This window comes from Lytechinus variegatus, chromosome 1 (genome assembly GCF_018143015.1).
Source record: "Lytechinus variegatus isolate NC3 chromosome 1, Lvar_3.0, whole genome shotgun sequence".
NCBI classification, from domain to species: Eukaryota; Metazoa; Echinodermata; class Echinoidea; order Temnopleuroida; family Toxopneustidae; genus Lytechinus; species Lytechinus variegatus.
The window spans coordinates 77025209-77049353 of NC_054740.1; the positions used below are offsets into that span (position 1 = coordinate 77025209).

The following is a 24145-nucleotide window of genomic DNA, read 5'->3' on the forward strand; positions in this document are numbered from 1 at the left end:
GTGGGGTTTTACTTTTCACTTTCAATATTTTTGCTCCCTTTTCATTGATTAGCACAGGGAAAAACTCTCTTTTTTCATATTTTCTCTAAACTCTGAGGCATTGTACAACACAAATAGCAAATATTCTTATTCGTGCAATGGTGCGAGGTTTTGTCTTAGGTAAAAGAGACACTCTATTCAACTAGGTTAACGCCTCGTTGAATAGAGCATATTTCTTTCACCTCATGCGAAATCTCGCACCATCGCACTCATGCCTTTTCGCTGTTTGTATACTAGCTCAAGACATTACCTGTATATTTTGATTCATTATACCTCTTTGTTCGGTATGTTTGATTTCATGCATCACCAATTTTTGTGTTGAATATTCACTGTTAGATATATTTGACTTCTTGCTAAACAGGGCATGCAACTGAAAGTAATCACACTTGTAGATTATTACCATCGTACTACATCAACTCGGCTTGTGAGTGAGCCTGTGTGAGTTAAAACATTCAACATTTGTGCCATCACACATACTGTACATGTACTAACCAAAATGTACCATTTCATACACAGGATATGATGGTATACACACTGTAATATTCAGTGTGCGTTAGATGATATTAGTTTCACCAGGGACCTCCAAGCTCCCTAGTTTCACTCTGTTTGGTTTCTTCGATCAAATAGACACCTACAACAGTAAGGTTGTATCAGATGTTTGCAATTGTTCACAATTGGAATGAAGAATAAGGTCTATAATTGGACCAAATTAGTTTTAAATATTATTTATGGAGATTGTATTGAGTCCTATCCCTTAATCTTCACTCTTTAAATTTAGCATTTGAAGTAATTGATCTTGTGAATCCCAAATTAAATTGATCTATATGACCAATTTTTTTTTCAGTTTACATTGGTTGAGCCCTCTTTTTCATACTAGATATGGGACTTGTGCTTAACAATTATAGTCATGTAGTTGTTCCCCTAAAAATACTTCAACATTTAATGTTATTTTGTGCATTGAAATTATATTTTGACTTTTGTTCGTTTCTGCTACATGTAAACAAATTTTTAGACAACGTAATTTAATCTTATAATCCCCCATGTACCTGTCCTTGTAATTCAGAGCAAGTTCATTATTGCAAGGATTACTGTTATATGATCTTATTTATGGTAAAGTTTAACAAATCATAAGTCTATAGGCCTAACTTGTAATGAAATTGTATTTTTTTCCCAACTGTTGTACACGGCCACATACTAAAACTGTCTGTGTGCCTGATATGATACGGTGGTTTCCATTGATTTCAATTGCAGCTCTGTGATAAACAATATACTAAATACTGAAAGTGTTACTTTATCTTGTAGTCTATTCATTCTCTTTTCAGACAAATGTTGTATGTGAAATAATACCCTGTTGATTATTTTTAAGGTTCTTTGTTTGTAGCATTATATATTATTTCTATTTTAGAAAAATTGCCATTATGATCAAATGACTTGATTTGTGCAGAAGCAGATTTCCGTGGGTATATATCAATGTTAGACTTGCCAATTTACAGATGTAAAGCCTCCAAAATAATAGTATTCTCCAGCTCATACGGATGTAGTACTGTATAAAGCAAAGAAGGAGAGGATAAAATCAGGAGTTTGTACAAGAATTTTGTAAATGGGTGATTACATTGATCTCTTACCTCTCCTGATTTGAAGGGGAAAAAATAAGAGTTTGAAAATGTTTAGTTAAATAAGAGGTTTTTCTAATGGAGGGTCAAAAACATATCTTTATCATCTATATTCCCCAGAATGCAGTATTTCCAAGCAATGCTGGTATTGAAATATTGCATTAGTATATCTTGGTGTTTGGATGTAAAAACATATCTGCATAGATTTTTCATATATATATTTTGTTTTATCAGTTTATGCAAAATTATTCATTTATTTACCCAAATAATGTATTTTTCTTAGATCATTTTATTGTAGTAAAATACACAGGAAGTTTTCTGTGGTGTATTGTATGATTATGAAACAATGTACATTGTAAATATATAAAGATATTGATTATGGGATAAAAATGTATTCATGTACATGTGTCTTTTCTTCCTGGGAATATGTATAAATATGAATGCAAGAACTGGATAAAACAAAGGGTCCATGAAACTTCAATGCAAGTTTATTCCTTTTGATGTGCAATACCTACTACTTGGTTATTGTTATTGTTTTAATTTATTCATTATGATTCTTTCATTGATTTGGGGGATATTTTTGGGCTGCATTTTCACAATCTTGCATGGTCCTGTATCCACAAAATACAAAAGATCTTTGCTGTATTGACATCACTTGTCAGTCATTGATGTACCAAGTAGAATGTATCCAGAGGTAACCATTCATTGTAATAAGCCTTGCCATGCACACATGTTGGAAAAATGATAAATCTATGCAACATAGCTTAGTAACTAGAGTCCAGGGCTGTCTCCCTAGATGCCCTTTCAATCATGGAGTCCTCCATTGAAAGGGCATCTATGGAGACAGCCCTGGACTCGTTGATAATTCCAGGGTATTTGAAAATAAAGTAAAAAAAGTACCCACTACAGTAATATGAACTCTACTGTAGTTGCCTCTTTGAAAGAAATAGTCATCCAGGAGTTGACCCAGTCACCTTGATGAATTAGGTCTAAGCACTGGTGGATCCGGGGGGGGGGGGGGGGGGTGGCAAAGCTGGCCTGTGTCCCCCCCCCCCTTTTGGAGGTGCATGTAAATTTTCCGCAAAATGTGCCCCCCCCCTTGGAAAATCCTGTATTTGCCCCTGGGTCTCAGATAAATTACAGCACATCAATTGGAATAAACTTTCATTTGTTTGCTTGTGGGTCACAGTTTTAGTTGTGAATAATGTTGTGTCTTCATTGCTCAATTGTTTTCAGAATATGTATGCAAGGACAGAAAGAGTGGAGAGATGTCTGGTAGAATAAGAAAGAAAAGGAGGTGATAGGGAATTAAGGTGCAATTTACTCTCCAAATATTGGAGAGCTTGACTATTCTTTTTATTTTTCAGATTTTTATTTTCTCTTGGGAAATTGTTGCTTTCATTGTTGCCTCTGGAAATTCTTATGGGGGAAAAAACACCCTTTCACCCCTGCAGCCCAAATGATAGCCAATAGAATGTGCACCCTTCTTATGGGGAATAGCCCCTCTCAGTAAAAGTGAAAACTTCTGTAAGACCTTTTTTTTAATTAAAATTTTGTCTGATTTTCAACGACGCGATTTAAACTCTGCAATGCAGTAAATTAAGCTGTGTAATACAGGCAAAACAAATCTGATACTGTGCTTCTGGTAAACAGATCAGTGTGTGGTGGAACTTCTTTTGAATTTGGACTTTTCGGCGATACTCTATTCGTCTCTGAATAGTCGCGGCCAGGCCTACGAAAAATAAAAAGAGGATTCCAGATTAAAGTTTAAACTTCATTATCGGCACTCGGCAAGTACTTTATCGTAGTAACTTTCTCAAAATGTGTGTTAGTATATTTTGCTGGTTTTCAGTTTTCATGATGCATCGGCATCGATCAGTAAGACCCTACTTGTAAGTCTATCTGTTGCTGCTGCTCGATTGTAACAGTCCCATATCGTATTGACTTGTGTGATGTTCTCAAATTTGAGGATCGGGGCGGGGGGGGGGGGGCGGGGCACAGACTGAGAACGTGTGGAAGTCGCGGGGATCTGGATGGGGCGCACTAACGTCGCACAACGCATGTAATTTCATAGTCATGATAGTGGATTTTGACATTTTCATTCATCACACGAATGTGATTTTGAGGGAATGAAACACGCCAAAAATTTCAACATATTTCGTATAGTATACCGGTACGTAAATAAAAACAACTTGCTTAATTTTATAAATTTACTTGAAATTAGGCCTATTTGTAAAACTAAAAATGATTGTGTAAATAATGCTTACCTCCAAATTTCGGCCAAGATCACTCCGTCTGTTAGTCCAAGGTATTGCGGTGGAAATCACGCAAACAACAATTGAAACGCGAATTTCCTAACGAACAATCTCGATTTAAGTTGTCGGCGCATAATAAGAAATAGGCCTATTACCAAAAAATCAACAGGTTGCACTTCATGTATATACCTGTACTTATAGGTAAAGTATGCCATCTTTTGACATATGATGATGAAGGGGGTTGAACAAGCAAGAAAATAATGCTGAGCGACTAGAATGCAGCTAGCAGTTACAAGCTGCAGAATGAGAACTGTAAACAAACAGTACAAACCGGCTTATGAATAATATCGCGCGCCCTCTTACGGCAAAAATTGATATCCACGCTGATGAAGAGGCATCTACGTGAAGATCAAGAAAAAATGCTTTTATTTTATTACCAAAAAATCAAAGAGAAGTCAACAAACGATCCATATGGTTTGGTATGTGTCATAGCACAATTAGAAATCTTAGCTAGGCCTATAAAAATATAATGTAATATAGTTATTTTAGTAAATAGGGTTTGAAAGATTCGCGTGCACCAGGTGCATATGAATCCTTCACACGCGAGATGATGGGGCGAGACGCGACGTTGCACCGGTAAAATGTGGACTCTTCTCTGGAGGCCAAATGGGGGGCTAGCATCGTGGTGTAGCGGTTCTGACTCTCGCCTTGTAATCAGAGGGTCGTGTGTTCGAATCCCACCATGGCCTAGCGTCCTTTGGCAAGGCGTTAATCCACACTTTGCCACTCTCCACCCAGGTGTTAAATGGGTACCCGGTAGGATGTGAAAGCCTATATGTAGTAAGCCTAGCAATTGAGTCTTGGAACTCTTGTTGGAATGCTCCCCAGGGAGTGGAGAAGGTGCATACATTGTATGCGGGCATGCAAGGATCCGATGACCGGGGTAATAATATGTCTGTAAAGCGCTTAGAGACGTCGTTCCTATGTATTAAGCGCTATATAAATGCGGAATATTATTATCATTATTAGTTATTTTGAAAATCTCTTGATGTCACCAATTTGTACGGTACTTGTGAACAGCTTGTCACGAATCTAATCAAATGTTCAATGGATAAGATAATTATATTTAATGGACCGGGATTACCTCCGGCTCCAAAATCAAACCTCACCTCAGGGACTGTGCTGATCATGCTAATTGATGAAAAACTTGTGTCAAAGAAACTATTTTATCTTGCTTTCTATTCATCTTTATCATGATTTGAAATCTTGCCTGTATGAAAAAGAAGAAAATTTTAACTCTTTTTTTCAAATTAGCTATTTTAGTTTTTTCTTTTTGAAGTTAGACCAAATTACTATTTTGGCTATTCACAACAAACCTACACTAGTGACTTATTGGCAGTTTTGTTTTGGGGTGGCTGGTTATATTTGACAAGTGGCATTTTTTGTCCACCATGTCCACATAATTTTGCTAACAGACCAGACTATTACAACACATACAATGAAAAAGGGTATCAAAATTGCCGAAATCAGGAAAAGGGATACTTGAAAAGTATTTCATGAATGGCATATTTGAGGCATTATTTCTGTTGGGGAAAAATGTAAAGTTCTTGTTAGGATACTCTTTTAGTTGAAAGAATGTTTATGTATTCTTTTAAGTTCCTTTTTGAAAGTATGAGTATTGATGTGTCCCCCCCCCCCCTCCCCTCTCCTAGGATGAAGCAAACTATTATGTTTCTGTCTTTTGGAGGCTACTAGATGAAATGGTTTAATATAATAAATTGAAGGATACTTGTTCATGTAATCACTGCATGTAGTGGAAGTCTTGCCAAAAAATACAATGAAGACAGAAATATAAACAAGTTGATTAGCCATAGCTTGGATGCCTAACTACAATTATTATTTTACAATCTTGTTGATTTTTCTTTTCCTGAGAGTATTTCTTGTAAAAGATAGCATCCTGGTTTTGCTGTGGCAGTTTGAATTGTGCTTTTGGGACAAAAAGCCTGGCTTGGAAAGTTCCAAAGGATATCCTTTTACACCACATAGAATCAGCAAATCGGGAGATGCGTATCCCAAAAGTGGTCTCTTCCTTTGACCTAATATTGATACACTGAGTTGAGTTTGATAGGGCAAAGTGTGATTCCTTACGATACTGGCTCATCCATGTTACACCTTTGATTTCCAATTTATGAGAGTAGGTTATACAATTTTTCTAAATTAATATGATGCCGTAATATCCAGATTTTTATACTCATTGCAGTCCATTGTTTTGTTATTGAATTCACTTTCTTGTCTTATTGTCTTTTTTTTCTTTATTAAAGATAGCTGTGTAGGTCATCATGCATCTCCTTACAAGACTCTTGGGTTGGCCATCTATTACATGGAGGAGTTGGTTAAATATGAGGCACTCTGCTCACATTGGGGCATCAAAAAAGTCTATTTCAGGTAATCAAACCTCCCTTCCCCCCCCAAAAAAAAAAATGCATGAATAGATAATTATATATATAAATATACAAATTAATTGAAAAATAAAGAATAAATAAAAGTATGGAAATCGATAAACAGATATAAAAAGATACGTAAATGAATTAATTGATAGATTAAAGAATTGATTGATAGTTGATAAAAATATGGATTTATGTATTTATTAGTCAATTAATTTATTTATTGATTTATGCTAAATTAATTAATGATCAAATGGATAAATGAATGAAGGAAGGAAGGAAATTGATTACAACTTAAGGATAATGATATGAAGAAAGAAATGAATTTAATCTCATTAGAATATTGTTATTCTTGTAGATTTTCTACAGGTGCATCCTAGTGTACAATCAGCATTGAATGAAGATGGAGCTTTAGTTGCCTTAGAGAGTACAATCATTACCCATGGTATGCCACATCCGCATAACCTCAGGTAAAAGGTATATGTATATATTATTTAAGTCTAGAAATTTTACGTGTAACAATGACCTGAAAATTAGCCTCCTTCCTATCTTTTTTTGTGATATTTGATACTAGGTGTGATCAAACAGATACATGCTGTTAAACCAAGCTGCATCATCTTGTAAAACCAGATGCTTTGGGGCAAAAGCTGGTGAAATAAAGTTTGTCTATTTTCAATTTGCAGTGGTGTTGACAGAAATAATAGACAGAAATAATAGATTTGCTCAAAGCCTGGAGATGAGATTATAATTTTCTAGTAAATTTGCAGCAATTAATGGTGTATGATCATACACTTTAGATAACTATTGATAAACACATAATTCATATTCACAGGACAGCACAGGAAGTGGAGAAACTTGTGATACAAACTGGTGCTACTCCAGCTACAATAGCTGTACTAGATGGAAAGATTTGTGTAGGCCTCACAGATAGTCAATTACAGGGTTTGGCTACAACTCAACATGCTGTCAAGACATCCAGGCGAGATCTTGCATGGGTATTGAGTCAGGTAACCTATTCTTTCCTTGTAATATTATGTATCCATCACTGACCACCGGAGGCCAGGAGCATAATGGTTTTGTCCGTTGGTAGCTGGTACCTGGTATTCCTTTTTTTGTGACTGGTGGTATTGGAGGAGTTCATTATGGCTCATTCAGTCATTGCGCAACACATACTAATGTAACTAATATGCTGGTTTGTAAATGTGTTCATCTTATAGGGAGAAAGAACCACCAAATCTATCATCAAATCGATAGCCTAATTCCTCCTGATATCGATGTATCAATTCCACATATTGATGTAGGGGGTTATTGTAATGTAATTATTCATTACTTGCAACTTGTTTTTATATTTTTATACCATCCATTCTTTATTTAGGCCGATGTTCATTTGTTTTTAGCATATTTTTAATATAGCCCATAACATTTCTCCTATAATTCTAAATGTGACTAAACTTTTCTTCCATTCATCTAAATAAAATGATCTTCATTATTGTTTTTGCAAGTTGGCAAGACACAAATAAAGTTTATGCATTATTGGTTAATTTTTTTCAATATTCCCAACCTATTTTTACGCAGTTTTGTTTTTTGGTACTCACTTTACATATACTTAATTCAATGATTTCTTTAAATGCAGAAATTTTCTGGAGGAACAACTGTATCTGGAACTATGATAGCAGCTCATCTAGCTGGTATTCCTATTTTTGTGACCGGTGGTATTGGAGGAGTTCATCGAGGAGGTGAAACAAGTATGTGAAATTTAAGCCATTTATCTCTTTATTAATTTTGTGTCCCATAATCAAAATTGTTTGGAATATTCATAGGTAAAACTGTTTTGAGAAACAATATCAATATCAGGCCAATACAAGGAGTTCAGAGTAATTACTGATTTAATAACAAATTTATATGATGTGGACAGGGTCATTGTGGAAAGTTCTTTTGTAACTGGTAATGCTACACTTTGTAAATTACTGAAGGTGAATAAATAATTATTTCAATTAACATTCATATCTATCTATTTTTTCAACAAATTGGTGATGGGCAACTTTCAGTATTACACATTGTCTGTTGATATCAGATCTTATTTTTATGATATCCTAATGATTAAATGAAAATATATTTTTTTAGGCAAAAGTTAACGATACTAATCCCTGTGCTTGTGTTTGCAGTTCTTATTACTTTCGACATATGAAGCATCTGAAAATATGCTCCTGCCTGCATCATTTGGCCTTGCTAGATTTGTGTACTTTTTTGTGCATTAGGTTAGGTTTGTGGATGTAATAGACTTTTTAGAGGAAATTCTGACAATCTAGTCCAGTATAGCATAAGTATTAAGTTTGGCTTTAGTACAAGTAGATTTTCCAAGGGAAAATCGTATACAGAGCATATGTAAATTGAAGCCTGTGAACCCCAACGTGATGGGATTCTTACTTTTCTGCTTGTTGTCAGGTATGGATGTGAGTGCAGATTTACAGGAGCTTGGACGTACACCTGTCACTGTCGTATCTGCTGGCATCAAATCCATTTTGGATATACCTCGCACCTTGGAATATCTGGTATGTCTTCTCTTTCCAATCGATACAGTGTATTGAATCTTTCAAAATCATGCAATCACCATGTAATTGATATGTTCCTTATTTACCATACCCTTGCTAATCATTCTCCTATACAATGAAACCTGATCCAGTGACCACCCTTCTTTCTACAGTAGCTACATTTTCTGTTACTTTTATCTTTTATTGTTCTTTATTGACATGATAAAGTGGGATTCTTCATTATTTCCTACTAAAATGTAGTCTGGACATTGTCAAGAAAACCCCTAACTTTTTTTCAGTACCACGTATTCCCAGATACTGTAGCATTAAATGTTTGCATGTGTGATCATCTTTATATTGTGGTAAAGAGTTGAGAAAAAATATCAATGAACCGTCATGGGACAGCTTACATACACACAGAAAGTCTGTTGTATTGTTGGGAATGACAGGTCTTAATTATGATTGTTAGAAAGACCAGCCGATTGTAATATGATGGCTGGTTTCTATTTACCATATTGGGTTTTTTTAATCTCATATAACCCTGCATCTTCCTGAATGGTTTGGTGGTTGATAATGGGTTCTTCATCAAGTCTGTTTTCTTTTTGTTGGCATTCTATGAAATATATCTGCATATTGTTATTTGTTTTATGACACCACTCTGAATCTGTCTCTTACATCCGTTCAGGAAACTCAAGGTGTAACAGTCGCAACGTATGGATCCTCATCAGAGTTCCCAGCATTCTTTACAAGACATAGTGGAGTGAAGTCTCCCTGTAATATAGGGACAGCTCGAGAGGCTGCTGAACTCATAGGTATGGTGGTCGTTGATATGCCTAGCTGATATTGTGAGTTGGTTTGTTTACCTTGCTCAATAATGAAACATGTGGAAGATAAATAGATAGATAGATAGATAGAGAGAGAGAGAGAGAGAGGGAGGGAGGGAGGGAGGGACGGACGGACGGACGGACGGACGGACGGACGGACGGACAGACAGATAGATAGATAGATAGATGTAGTACAACTAATATTATGTGAAGTTAATACCTGAGCAAGCGCAGCCTGAGACTCATTCAGTTCCTGCTTACTCTCCGACACAAGGTTGACCAGGACTTATAGCTGGAGCTTGGAAAGCAAGGACAATAAATCAAAAGCAATAAGACAAGATATGCAAAGAATTGAACCAATGCAGATGCTTACTAAACCAAGGACTTGGGAAGGCAAAAGTTTCTTATTCCCATGGTAGTATCGCTGCAGAAAAGAACTTCGCTGGAGCTTCCACAGTTGGAGAAAGGTGTAGGGTTTGGAAGCCCCGAAACCAGACTTGCCCTTAGTCTCTACTTGGCAGCTTATGATAGTCCATTCTTATGTTTCTGAAATGCTTGAAGATTTTTTCACCTATCTCGGCTGCACACAAAACAAAAGATAAAGATAGGCATATAAAATGTACTTATAAAGGCACAGGAACACATACGTAACAAACAGTGTATATTTCAATGCAGATAATTATAACAAAAGCTGATGGCTGAAGAGGTTTAAAAATTTACATTTGAACCCAAGAAACATTGGTAGCTCTCTCAACAGATGTCTCCTTTTCACTTCATTCTTATAGTCCTCTCTCCCCATATCATAGAACAAAGGGTTATCCTTGAAGAACTCAGTCATTTTCTGTTAAAGGACCTGCTGGGGTTCATTGACTGTTGGCTTACTTGGATTCAGGCTCATTGGGGGGGGGGTGTCCATAGCATTATCTCTGTCATATCCAACTCTCTCCTGGCATTTCATTTGTTACCTCTGCTCAGTATGTTATGCTAAGTATCTTTGTATTTCATTACTCTCTACTTAATCCAGCATGGGAATGTTTTATTATCTGCTACACTTGATTTTCTCCTGCACTTGATTTCCTCAATCCAACATTCTGAATTGCATTGCACATTCCAATCATGGTCTTATACTTATGTTTCAGATACGAACCTTTCCCTTGGTCTTGGAAGTGGTGTATTGATTGGAGTACCTATCCCAGAGGAATATGCTGCTGATGGTGAAATGATAGAGGGTGCCATACAAACAGCCTTGTCAGAAGCTAAGTTAGTATGTTTTTATTTGTAATCAAAGAACTTGCAGTACCTCAATCTGATCTTTAAAGGACATTCCACAGCGATGCATTGAAATGTGTATCTCGTATAAATATTGCTTTTATCAGCCTAGTTGGCTTGTGGAATAAATTTGAATTCAAAAGAAGGAGAAGTCAACACAATTACTCACAAATTGTGATTTGTCAATATGAATGTTAATAATTATAGGTTCTCTTATGCTTATTTTCATTCTTTGGAACTTTGAAGTTTACTATAAGTAAGGAAGAATCAGTGGGGCCAGAATCTTCTGACCAGACAAAGCATGCAGAGGTCAAACCATTGTGTGTTAGCATTTCTCAATCCCAGTTCTAATCTGAGAAAGAAATGCATTCAGTATCCATGTCGATTTCATAAGATATTCCAGAGCACTACTGCAAAAATGTATAAATGCTACAAAAGTGGCTTCTCAATTTCTTCAATCAGCCAATAACCTAGCATAGCAGAGGTGTATCATGAGGTTAACTGATCAGTTTATCAGGCTAAGATCAGTTTAATATCTTGATAGAGGAAATGTGCAGTGATTGTGATGGTTCACAAACGTAGTCAGATCTGCACAAACAGAACTGTGGAATGCTTTCTATTGCATACTTGTATTCAATGCCATCATTGAATACCATTTGTGAATCAGATTATTTTTTCCAGATTCAGGTTGAATTACTTTAGATATTGTGCAGCTCTTTTAATATGAAATATATGTTATAATCTCTTTTTGTTTCCAGTAATGAAGGAATCGGAGGGAAAGAAGTAACTCCATTTATCTTGAGCAGAGTCAATGCATTAACACAAGGAAAATCCCTTGAAGCCAGTATCCTTTTCACTATAGACTTCTTGACATGCAAGTCTTTGCTGTGATCTTACTATTGTGTATTGTATGTGTGTGGTGGATTGGTTAGATATTGTCAGATACCTTGCTCATGAAACAAATTATTTTAATTGAAAATAAAAGTCTGAGTTCTGACACCTTATTTTGGAGGATATATAGCAGGCCTATTTAGATATTTGTAGGACAGGGCCTTTTTTCTATTTTGTACACATTTTTTTTAATTCAGCACATATAAACAAATAAAAAAGGTACCCCCAAAAATCGAGGCCATTGTAATGGATATTGAAAAGGGTCTTCAGTACAGCCACAGACTTTGCTTGCCAGAGATTAATTTCATGAAGTTAGATATATGACTATCTTGCAGGTATTTCTGCATTTTCTGAGTGCTAGAAGGGACAATTTTACAAGAATCATGTTATGTTGTTATGAATATCCAAGGTTGAATTTATCACAGATTAGAACAATCACATTCCAATATCTATAACCTCATATTATTGGCAATAGCCATTGTATTATCTCTATAATGTGATCGGGTACACAGGATATGTAAGATGTCATTACTTATAGTGACCAATGATGTCACAAACATACAAATAGATTCCTTAATATTCCCTCTTCAGATATTGCCCTTGTCAAAAACAATGCAAAAGTTGGAAGCAAGATAGCACTTGAGTTGGCTGCCATCAGAAGAAAACGCAGAGGGAACCGGTTGTCTTCTAATATTCCACACATTACAAAGAGAGACTATTCTACTTACGCTGTCAGACACAGGAGTAGAAGAAATGTCAGGAGACATCTATGTACATCATCTGCTAGTCCTCCTGTAGTAATAGGAGCTAGTATTGTAGACCATACAGCTTCATGTCATGGAGGAGAGCTTGTGGTAAACTTGTTCTGCTTTGTATCATGTTGCGCGTCCCCAAAAATGTCCCTCTGATATGCGGCTAAATTACTTCCAAAAATAAGAATTATTCTCAATGAAATGTATAAAACTAGAAAGCTCATCTCATGTTCTAACTTCTGTGAAAATTTCAATGGTCTCACTTCAGTGGTTTCGAATACACTGTCTATTATTTAACAGTGGTGCTTTTCAGCCCATTCCAAGTTTGCATGCATGCGGCACTGCTGTGTGTTCTGCATTTTCTAGCATATCAACCCCCTTTGACCATTTTGACTAGGAATTCCCTGATTTTACCAGGGAAATCTCCATGATCTAACCAGGCTCATCAAATCACAACCTTGAGCATGTTGAGAAGGCCCTGCTGGTCAGAAGGGCAAAAACAGTATTTGACAGTTTGATAGCGGGAGATGCACAATGATTGAGACAACAGGTCATGTCTGTTTCATGCCTAATTCCAACAATATTGCATTTTGTTTTCATTTATTATTTAATATATATATATATACACTCTTCAAATGTAAATAATATTCAATGTAAACTTTGCACAATTAGTCTTCAGACTACAGCATTGTATTCTGTTTTATATCTAATAAACCGAATTGAATTGAATTGAATGAATTACTTTTTTTTAGTTAATTAACTACTGAAGTCAAGATAATTCAATGTATAAAGAAAAAAAAGTCAGATTTTTCTCTGGTAAAGTTTCTTTTTGCAAAGAGTGATTAACTTGTGGATTTCCCTCTTTATTTTTCAGCTTATTTTACTCATCCATCATTCACATTTTCTTTTAAAAATTAGATCTGGAAACAAAAATGGAAAATCACATTATTTTTGTTGGTCTATTCAAATTAAGGAAATTTTGGTAACTTTCAGGGTTATCTCGTTCTCCCCAGTCAGGGAAGTATTCAGAAGTAGTTCATCTCTAGCTTCTTTTCTCTTTTGCATCCATGTGGAGAAAATGCTTTTCATTTTCAAATTGACACTTTTAATTGAAAAAGCCTGAATATCATACAGACATCAGACTCGTTACTGGTATAATATATCTGTCTTGATAAAAATTGAATTTTTTTAATTTAGCAATTCAAAAGGCAATTTTTATAAGAAGCTTTTGAAATGAATTTTATCTTTTATTCATAGTATGGAGGACAGACGAATCGTGGTTCATTTAGGATTGGGTATGGAGGTGTAGGAAGAAATCTTGCAGATGCCTTGACAAGACTAGGAGCCTCACCTATTTTCCTCTCTGCCATTGGAAATGACTTTGCTGGCCAAGCTCTCCGCAATAACTGCAGTCATATGGTAATAAAATGTGTTTTTTTTTAATGGCAATTTGCTACATGAATTATCAGTATCTCGCACAGCTACGATATTAATATACGTTTACTTTACGATGCCATGATTCAACAGACTTCTGAACAGTATAGGCACGCAACAGCGAAATTATATTTCAATTAAAGAGCTTATCAGTTGCCTTGTTGCAGTCTTCATACTACTTTTCCTGACTATGTTAAAGTTTCTGAATCATTTTATTATCTGTACCATCCACATGTCAGTTGCTACTCAGTATGTCTGCTTGTTTTAGCCTCTCCCCTCTCTGTCATTCTCTGATTAGTGACCAGGGGGGTGTTTCACAAAGATTTAAGTATGACTTAGGTCGCACTTAAATGTCGACGCGTACATGATATGCAACGCGCAATCTTATTGATCAATACGCAGTAGTGCGCGTCCTCTTGGCATGATCTGACCAATGCTGTCATGCCTTTTATACTGCGCGCAACTAGACATTTAAGTGCAACTTTAAGTCATACTTATATCTTTGTGAAACACCCCCCAGTATAGGTACCAGCAAATAGGATCCCCAAACATGAGTCTCCTTCAGTGAATGGCTTTTCACAACAGCAGCACCTGTTTGAATAATTCATAATTGCAAATAAGAATAGTTACATCATTTCAGACTTTCAGTTCTAAGCTGAAATCTATTTATTTGTTGACAACTTTCATTCTTTAACTCTGGCTCTTGTCTTAACTCTTTTCTCAATTTTGCATACTTTGGAATGGAGTTTTCCTCGATTACATAAGACTATTTTATTATAATTACTGTATCTTCTTTTTCCTTAGAAAATGAAAGTATCCCCTATCAAAACCCACCTTTGCTGAGCTCATTCAACATCACCTGCAAATCAAAGCATGTAAAATTTTGGTTAACATTTGATGTTCAAATTTATTTTCAGGATTTCAGCCGTGTGTCACTACGAGACGATGTGAATACAGCAAGCTACTGTGTGGTGCTGGATAAAAAAGGAGAAGTGGTACTAGGAATCGGTGATATGGATATCAATGACACTATCACACCTGAGTATGTAAGTCTTTACATTTCTTGCATGCATAGCAATCATATCTGGGATTCCATCAAAGATCTTATTTCAATTACGTCCTAGAGAAAAAGAAAGAAACCTGTTTCAATGTATATGTAGATGGATATCACAATCATCAGCTATGGTTTGATTTTAAATTTGACCAACAAGATCGTGAGAATAAAACTGTTCTTGGATTTGAGACTCTATAATTGATGAATTGCTTAGGAGGATTATAAACAATAAAAAAGCCAAGTCCTGTCACACAATTTGTCTACAAACCCAAGGGTGAATCTGTAGAAAGTATTTGCACGGAACAAAAAACAAACCTATAAATCATATCATGAGAGAAATGCTAATGAGCCATGTCTTTTTATGTACATGTAAGGTTGTATCCTAACAAATTGTGACCAATTATGTTCACAACTTGATATTGGCATTGAAATTTCAACATTTACCAGCTAGTTTATTTAGGACCCTTTCATATTTGTATTATATATCAAAACATAGCAAGAATATAGTATATAAAATACATAGAATACCCTCATGTACAATCAGTGTAAAAATTTCTTGCGATTTTAAGTCTTATCACATATCTGTAGTAGTAAAACTTATAAATTAATCTGAATAACAAAATGAAGTCTGTTTCTATGTACTCCTTCTGATCGCTTCTATTACTCTTACTTTGAAAACAGATATCCCAGCATGCATCTGTAATCCAAGAAGCTCCTGTAGTTTGCATGGATGGTAACATTCCCAGTGAATCCATTGAATTCATCTCTAGGTTGTGTGCTGATAGCAGGGTTCCATGTAAGTACATTTCGATGGACAGAAATTTGACTTTATTGTACTTTCTTCTTTCATGCAAGAACTCATGTTTTTACAAAGTTTTGAAATCATTGATTAATGAATTATGATCCAAGAAAACATGGCTGAAATTTACCAAACAAAATTGAAATCAGTTCAAGACTTATAAAGACATGGTATCAAAGTGCATGCATTCAAAGCAATAAAAGCTCAAGATCCAGGAATATGGTCAAATGCTAGCTACAATTTTTTATTTAAGGTAAATTTTATCAGCAATATAACAATATAAGAGAAGTGAAATAGTAAATTGGTAATGAAGTTTTACCTCAAGATTAGTTCAAATTTATAAGGGTGAGGAAATGACACTGGAGAGTCATGTAAGAGGGTTGTTAAGTTTTTTAAAGGGGAATCCAGCCTTGGCCGTAAAATGTTGTGTCAGGAAGGAGAAAAATAAATTAAACAGAATGGTGAAAGTTTGAAAGAAATTGGACAAGAAATAAGAAAGTTATAGCTGCTTTAAAATTGAGATCACTAATACTATGTAGATTTCAAATTGGCAACTCAGTAAGTAAATTATGACAAGGGACAAGGACAACTTTCTCATAGACCATGTACTTTATTATCAGGGATTTGTGGTTTTCTCCAAAGTACCCATTCCCCTGGGGCAGTAATCTAAATATAACCCAGGTAGTATATTGTTTTACGGCCTCATGAAAGAAAAATATAATTTGAAATAAAACTTTTGGGAAAAATGACATTTTAGCCAAAATATGTATTGGAGTACATGGAGGAATAGTCCTTGCCTTACATCACTATGCCATCCCATATGCGGCCAATTTGAAGTCTCCATGGGTATAGTGATTACCAATATTTACAACTTTTAAAAATTCATAACTTTCTTGTTGTTTGTCCAATATTGTTCAAACTTTCACCTATCAACTTGTCTGATTTTTCTTTTCCTTATAAAAACAATTTTGTATTTGGGTTCGATTCTCCTTTAATGACCTGTGAGCCAAGGATTGGCGCAGGGAAGTGTTGATTAAAAGTCTTGTCACGGTTTGGATTTCAGTGTACAGTAGTTGTAAGTTACTTTAAACTTCACAATGTAACTGTTTTCATTCCTTTTGTTATGCCTAATTGAAGATTAAAACTTCTTTTGCTGTTGTTTCCAGTATGGTTTGAGCCAACCTGTGTAATGAAAGCAATGAAAGTTTGCCAGTCTGATACCTGGAAGTCTCTTACATACACCTCACCAAACTTCAAGGAACTTAGACAAATGTATGCTGCAATAGAAGGAGAAGAAACTATCAACTTTCAAGGTATGTGGATGATGTGCCAGATTTATCCATATTACTATGATCCTATGGGCATGACAATGATGGATACTACTATAGCTGCTGATCGGGATCCCAAACCAACTGGAAAGTTATTTTGAAATAAACAAGAAAAATCAGAGAATTACACAAAAAAAGTTTGAACAATATCAGTTAGAAGATGATTATGATTTTTTTTATGTAAAAATCTCAAATTTCATATTTGCTACATAGGCAATGTCACTGTGCTATAGGATAATGACTACTCCTTCATTGAAACTGAACCATATTACAGAGCTGCCAAGTAGTACGGATTTTCCGTATTAAGTACTGAAAAATGAGAAGGATACTGATAGTTTCATGCAAAATACTGATTTCTCAAGTTTCAGTTTTATGTGTTGTCCTTCTTTGAAAATACTGATTTCCTCGCCAAAATACTGATGTTCAGCTTTAAAAATACTGAAATGTTTTTGTTCAGGTTGGCAGCTCTGCATAAAGAGAGATACCTACTATGTGCATTGTAAATGCAGAGAATGTATGATTATAACTTGTCTCGATGTTTCAAACAAGTATCATGTGTACAATGTTCAGTTGCTGTATAAGAAGTTTTTTTTTTCCATGTATTTTCTCACATTAATTGTGTGCCATAGTGAGAGAATTTCTCGTTCCTTGTTCTTTCCAGATGATCAGTCATTCACAGATAAAGTGAGAGAATGTCTCCAGCTCAGTAGAGTCTTGTTACGTCACATCTATTGTTTGTTCATAACGCTAGGAGAGGATGGTATCTTGATATGTCGGAATGCCGAACCTGATCAGAACTTTGTCATCTCCAAACAAGGTTTACAGGTATATGTTGTCCAAATACTGTAATTAAATACTGATATGAAGTGTGAATTCTAATTCAATGTTTCTTGGCATGGGAACAACTTTTTACGATTTTAAACTACTTTTTAAAAAAAGTCTGTCAACTCAATTTTGAGCGGTAATGAATTTCATATTGTTCCATCATCATATATGACTTTAAAAGCTTGATTGTTCCTTTTTACAATGTTTCATTTTTGTTCGTTAAGGTTGTAATAGAATGTGCAGTCCTGATAAATATGCAGCAAACTTCATTATGTTCAGGAATGAATTCCCAATTTTTAGAGGATAGACCAATATTGATGTAATGATGCATTTAACACTGATTCTTTTACTGTGCTTTAGAAGATAAAAGTTAGAAAGCATCTATGCAGTCAAGGTTCCTGTTCAACTATATCTCACCTTGTCACATGTTTTTCAGTTACCCAAATGTGATTTGAACATATTAGTATGATACCAGTTTCATCTTGTAGTAATAAGCAGAAAGCCCTATCCCTTTTTCCCTCAATTTCAAGCATGTATATAATTCCCCCCTAGCAGTATGTGAGACTTTGATGATGGAAGTGAGAACAAAATAGTAATGCTCAGTATTTATAAAGCACTTAATACATTGTAACAATGTCTCTAATCCAATGACCTCTCACCCTTTTTTCAGGACATTGAGATGGATGGTATGTTTTCAGCTATGCACTACACAGTCTCATCTAATATTGGTCAAATCACCTCAGTATCAGGAGCAGGAGATTGGTAAGAATGTTGTATTCATTTGTAATAAGATTGAGTTTGAGAGGCATGGATTCAATGTTGATGGGCACTAAAAATATGTCAAAAATAACATGAAGTGTGTGAAAATGTATCAAAAATGACATGACACATGAAAGTAAGGTTTAAATTGAAAAAGACATGAAGACATGTATAAACACAAAACACAATATTTAAGATAATTAGAGGAAAAGATACATGCTAGCGTTTAAAAAGCCAGTAATGTCTGACATTCAATCATTATTATTTTTTATAGGTTATTTGTAATGGCAAATACTTTCATGATGAATTAACACTCTCTCTTATACTGGTTTTGTTTTCCAGCCTTGCAGCAGCTTCTATCGCCAACATGTTGAGAGGCAATGATCCTGATGTCTGTCTCAGAGCAGGACTTCTCGCTGCACAGCACTCTCTCCAATCCCATCATGCAGTGCCCCCATCCATCACTTCAGAACTTTTATCACCTGACTTTGTATTGGATCATGTGACAGTGGATCCCAGCAGACTGCAATGAGTTGATAATGGTGTCGTGTGTAATCACATGATCTTCAATGTTAACAGAGTCCATTGAGTGTAATGCATCACCTTACTACTAGTATTACCTTGGTGAATTGAGTGACCAAACAACTGACTTCTGTCTGGATGATGTTTCTTTATGGATGGATCAGAGTTGTTTTTTGTTTTCTTGCTTCATGACACATCATTAATTACTGTACATGTACTGAAACTGATTTTTCTCAATGTATCGAATGGTGCATATTTCATGAAACAAATATTAAGTGATATTCACTGGCAACTGTTATAAGCTACTGAAACCATTGCATCTTATTGGCTCAGAACAAATTAGTCAGTGAAAATAACTGATTATTGCTTCAAGAAACACTACCCTGGATGGACTAAGAATCATGTGACTGACCATATTTGAAGCTAGTCAATCTGTAAATGTGAAAATCTTCAGCTTACTTCCTGAAAACCATGACATTGAAATTCATCTGACTTCAGCAAACAAACATGTACCTTTTTGGTTGTAGGCAAGTTGCTTTATTTGAATAATAACAACATTCTCAGTATCTAAAAAATATAGAGTCCTTGTCTAAAAAACAATATTGAAAAATTCCTAAATTATGCAAATAAAATGAAGTATAACTCGAATTCTACCAATAATAAAATGCTAGTCAAAGAGGGTTGGCATCTCCCAGGTGCTAAGGCAGTGCTTCACACAAAAGAATTTCAGAGTGATTTAAAATCCAAATGACCTATTTCCCTTCATGGCTATGAAATAGGAGGATGAAGAAGGCATATATCCTTCTAGGTAAATAGAGCAAAGCAATCAAAGAACAGGTATTATAAGGTTATCAATCTGAACCAATCAAATATCATAAGCATCCATGAAGGAACAGCAGTTATATTCAAACAATTTCAGATCAGTTAAATTCAAACAATATTAAAATCATTCAGACCTGTTCCATTCAAACAATCATTTAGATCAGTAACATTCAAACAATAATCATTCAAATCAGTTACAATCAAACAATCATTCAGATAAGTTGCATTCAAACAATAAAGTCTAAATCCTTTTTACCTTTAACTATTTCTTATGAGATTTGTGTTTATGTACACATATGGCAATAAACTTTTAAACACACTCCATTGTAGTTTTGGGGGTTTGAGAATTCTATAAAGCTCTAGATTTTTTTTTGGGGGGGGGATGGGGAGAGATTGCCCCACCTTTCACTCAACTTGGGGCACAGTGGCATAAGCAGCAGCATTAGAAAGGGGACTGTATTTCTCCATACTTTTGGAAAGGGTCTCTTTCTGGGGAAGAAGGGTCACCTGCCTTGTAGAGTTGCATAGCCAGATCATCTGAGATGGGAGGTGACAAATTGCTCTATTCATCATAAATACTACTGAACTTCACATAGTCCAGTAATGCACTCCCCCCTATTGGGACGGGGAGGAAATAAATGATGCTAAAGGATCATAATAATCATTTCCTACACAGTAGGCTCAGCCCCTCCAAAATTTCACTCTGATAATCAGCGAATAAGCTGACGATTTCATTGATGCATGCATCTGAAGCCCTGGTTACAACCGTAGGTGTTGCCATTGTGTACCCTTGCACAACGGAGGTTGGCTAGCATGAGTAGCACTAGTTGTAAAGCGAGACACTGTCTCTGTAAGCCGCCTCTGCCTGAGTTTTTTTCCTGCTTGTTAGAAATTTCAGACTAAGACATTCTGCATTGAGCACTGCCGACACACACTGAAAAATGAATGCCTAAGCCATATGGGGAAATAGCTTATTTGAATTTTAAATCACTTTGAAATTCTCTTTTGTGAAGCACCGCCTTTGTGTCTGAAATATTCTAACCCTCTGAAGAATCGTATAAAATGTTAATATTACAGAATTTATATTTGAATCCCTTATAATTCTGTCATTTGATTTAATTTCTGACACAAACCCAAGTAATTTTCCAAGACAATCATACCTCAGAATCTTTACATGAAAAACTTAGAAGAAACTTAAAAGTATTTTGAAATACTGTAATAATGATAACATCAAATAAGTAGATGTAATGTTATACCAGTAATAGAATTGTTGGATAAGCAAACTTTGTGAGCCAGTGTCCCAAATACAAAAAAAAGATAGAATGGGTGATTTCTATTATGGTGTTGAAATCTGGTGCTGGATTTGTAACAGCACCAGCCACAACACCGTACTTGAAATGAGGCTGGTGTTGGGATTGACCTTGGAAAATATGACATATTTCCGGCAGTTCATGTTGAAGGATGGTGTTCAATGTCGTCTGCTGAACCCAGGACTGCGTTGACGATCTATGTGCAATTTCCCCATTCAGCACCACTAACCCCCAGGGATTGGGAAAATCGTGATTTCAAGTTCGGTGTTGGTGGTAATGAACTGTTACCTCACGAATAGGCGGCAAACACGATGAAACATCCCCGTAAAATTATCTCTTACAGTTAAGATTAGTGCAAATGATTAGAGTTTTATACATTTTACAGAAAAAATTTGATTCTTGCAGTAATTATAATTTTATTGCAATTTCTTTTCGTCTTGTGTAAGTTGAGGTGATCAGCAGCGCAGAGGCGTGACGTCATAGGCTATTGATAATGCGATCAGTATTGCTCCTCTGAACTCAGCTCGGTGTTGGAGCTTGGTTCAGCAGCCTTTTCACGCTCTCAACACCGAACGCCGTACTTGAAATCACCCAATATATTGATAATTGATAGTGGTAGAAGTAGGAAGCAATGAAAGGCAAAGAGCACTCCGTACCTTAAATCACAGCTAGTGCATTCCTTTTCTACCAAAACGTCTGCAAAACATAATTACATTTTATACAGGATTTTCAAGTTTTCTGTGTGTAGAAATCTCTTGTGAAAACTGATTTTGAAATCTTTTTGGCTTTAGCTCAAGCTGCTGCTTCTGCACTCTGCATTCAAGAAATTATTTGAGATGTATCACCAATTTCACATGATGAAATTTTGTTAAGTACTTTAATTCCACAATTGATTGATTTATTATTAATACAATATACTGTTTATGGAAATAACATGTTATTTCAAATTTCCATCTTTTGAGGAAAGCCATATTTTACTTGATAGTAATAGTAACTATAATGATAATTATAATGCAACTTATACAGTGCCAAATCCTCTCTGTATAGCATTTGAGATGCTTTCCTCCATGTAAGTATTCAATTTGGTATTCACTCTGTACGCATACTTTCATCATTATAATTACATGTTTAAACTTTAAAGTATTTATTTCCTAGGCTAATTTCTTGGTGCTGTTTTAGGTTAGATGTTTTATATAGTTAGGTATTATATTGGTAGGAAACAACCGTCATTGTGTTTGGTTTATCATGACAGCACCTAACAAGCTGCAAAAAAAACTATGAATCCAGTGACTGGGTAATAATAATTTTGAAGTGCTTTGAGCAGTCGTAGATTGTTAAAGTGGTATATAAAAAGCCAATTATTATTATTATTATAATATAAAATATACTTGATCAAGAGCATAAAAAACTAATAATTTCATTTTTAACCTGTTACTAGTCTTATGCTTGAATGAGCTTAATTGATTGTGGTTCTAATTTAAGCAAATCTTACATGTAGTTACTCTTTTGTATGCATCCAGTCCAGTGATTTTCTCAAAGTGCATTAATTATGAAATCATTTTTTTTTTACCAGAGTTCAATACAGTGTGTGTATTTTTTTATTATAGTATTAGATATGTATCACCAATACCATTCCAAATTATTTTCCTAATAAAGTATATGAATTATGGAATTCTGTGATTGTTTTTTTTTCATCTCTTTGATCTCTGTTGTAAAAATGTATTGTAGCCTCTGGATTTTCAACAAGATACATCAGACCTTTCTGTTTTTCCCCAAAATTTGATAATGAATGAAGTTCTTGTTTGCAAGTGTAAGTACCTGTCTATTACATCACTTACACAAAATATTTTTTTATTCAACATTTCCTTAAATAATGGAATGTGTGATTACTGATATCTGCAGTGAAGAATACAAAAGAAATAGTAATTGCACTTGCGACATCATCAGCTCCCCCATTTTTTATACAGTCCAACATACTGTTTTGTGAAAATAAGCGAAACTTAAGAACACCTTCATATACTTCATCTGATGATAGTTGCATACTAATTTTTGTTTTGTTTTAATTCTCTTTTTATCAAGATCATCTTGCTGAGGTGAACTCAATTTCACCTTTGTTTTATTTCAATCATAGACCAACACCATGACCAAATATCCTGAATCAGATATTGAAGTTGCAGGTGACTTTGGGTTAATTAAGTCCCTGAAATGAATGTGTTGACAGAGGGAAATTTTATGATGGAAGAGAGTTGATGCGAAAATGGTGCAGCGGCAGAACTTACCAAAACCCTTACAAAGCAGTGTTGACTTTGTGACATTGAAATAGATATACATATATGCACCATTTTCGCAGCTTGTGCACTAGCTTTAGAATGGTTTATTTTCAATCCGTCCAATGCCAATGCTACTATGATTTGGTCTACCATCAGCTTAACTACTATCCACATAAATTGCCAATTTTTCCACTCACCATTTTGTCTAATATCCACATGGTCCTATAGCCATTTAGTCTAATTGGACTAAGTGTTAATGCAAAATGAATGAATAGGAAATGTAATCAAATGAAGTGGTTATGAGAAGAAATGGTGATTAGACGAAGTGATGATTGGACCAAATGATTATAGGACCAAATTGTCAGACAATGTTGATGGATGGAATGGCATTAGACTAAATGAAA

At 35.2% G+C, this 24145-nt stretch overlaps 1 protein-coding gene across 3 annotated transcripts; it reads left to right on the top strand.

Annotated features, from left to right (window-relative positions):
* The first annotated feature begins 3358 nt into the window (after nt 1-3358).
* Nucleotides 3359-23143, top strand: LOC121423634 (pseudouridine-metabolizing bifunctional protein C1861.05-like). Of its 3 annotated transcripts, none has more exons than XM_041619045.1 (17): nt 3359-3442; nt 6229-6352; nt 6710-6821; nt 7184-7358; nt 7985-8096; nt 8797-8903; nt 9568-9694; nt 10846-10966; nt 11734-11819; nt 12458-12720; nt 13876-14037; nt 14970-15098; nt 15788-15902; nt 17072-17218; nt 17895-18058; nt 18729-18820; nt 19160-23143. In XM_041619045.1, exons 2-17 carry the CDS (start codon nt 6247-6249, stop codon nt 19347-19349), a joined length of 2208 nt encoding a protein of 735 aa, XP_041474979.1. In that variant the 5' UTR covers nt 3359-3442; nt 6229-6246; the 3' UTR covers nt 19350-23143. The 3 variants fall into 3 exon arrangements, with proteins under 3 accessions (XP_041474979.1, XP_041474996.1, XP_041474987.1); XM_041619062.1 differs by having other exon boundaries at nt 3423-3475; nt 6710-6828; XM_041619053.1 differs by having other exon boundaries at nt 3423-3475.
* Nucleotides 23144-24145: the final 1002 nt, after the last annotated feature.

Excerpts from the sequence above, each read along its gene's own strand:
- LOC121423634 (XM_041619045.1), top strand. The coding sequence starts at position 6,247 with ATGCATCTCCTTACAAGACTCTTGGGTTGGCCATCTATTACATGGAGG. Across the intron at positions 11,820-12,457 it reads AGGAAAATCCCTTGAAGCCA|ATATTGCCCTTGTCAAAAAC; the intron begins GTATCCTTTTCA and ends TTCCCTCTTCAG. Across the intron at positions 14,038-14,969 it reads GCAATAACTGCAGTCATATG|GATTTCAGCCGTGTGTCACT; the intron begins GTAATAAAATGT and ends ATTTATTTTCAG.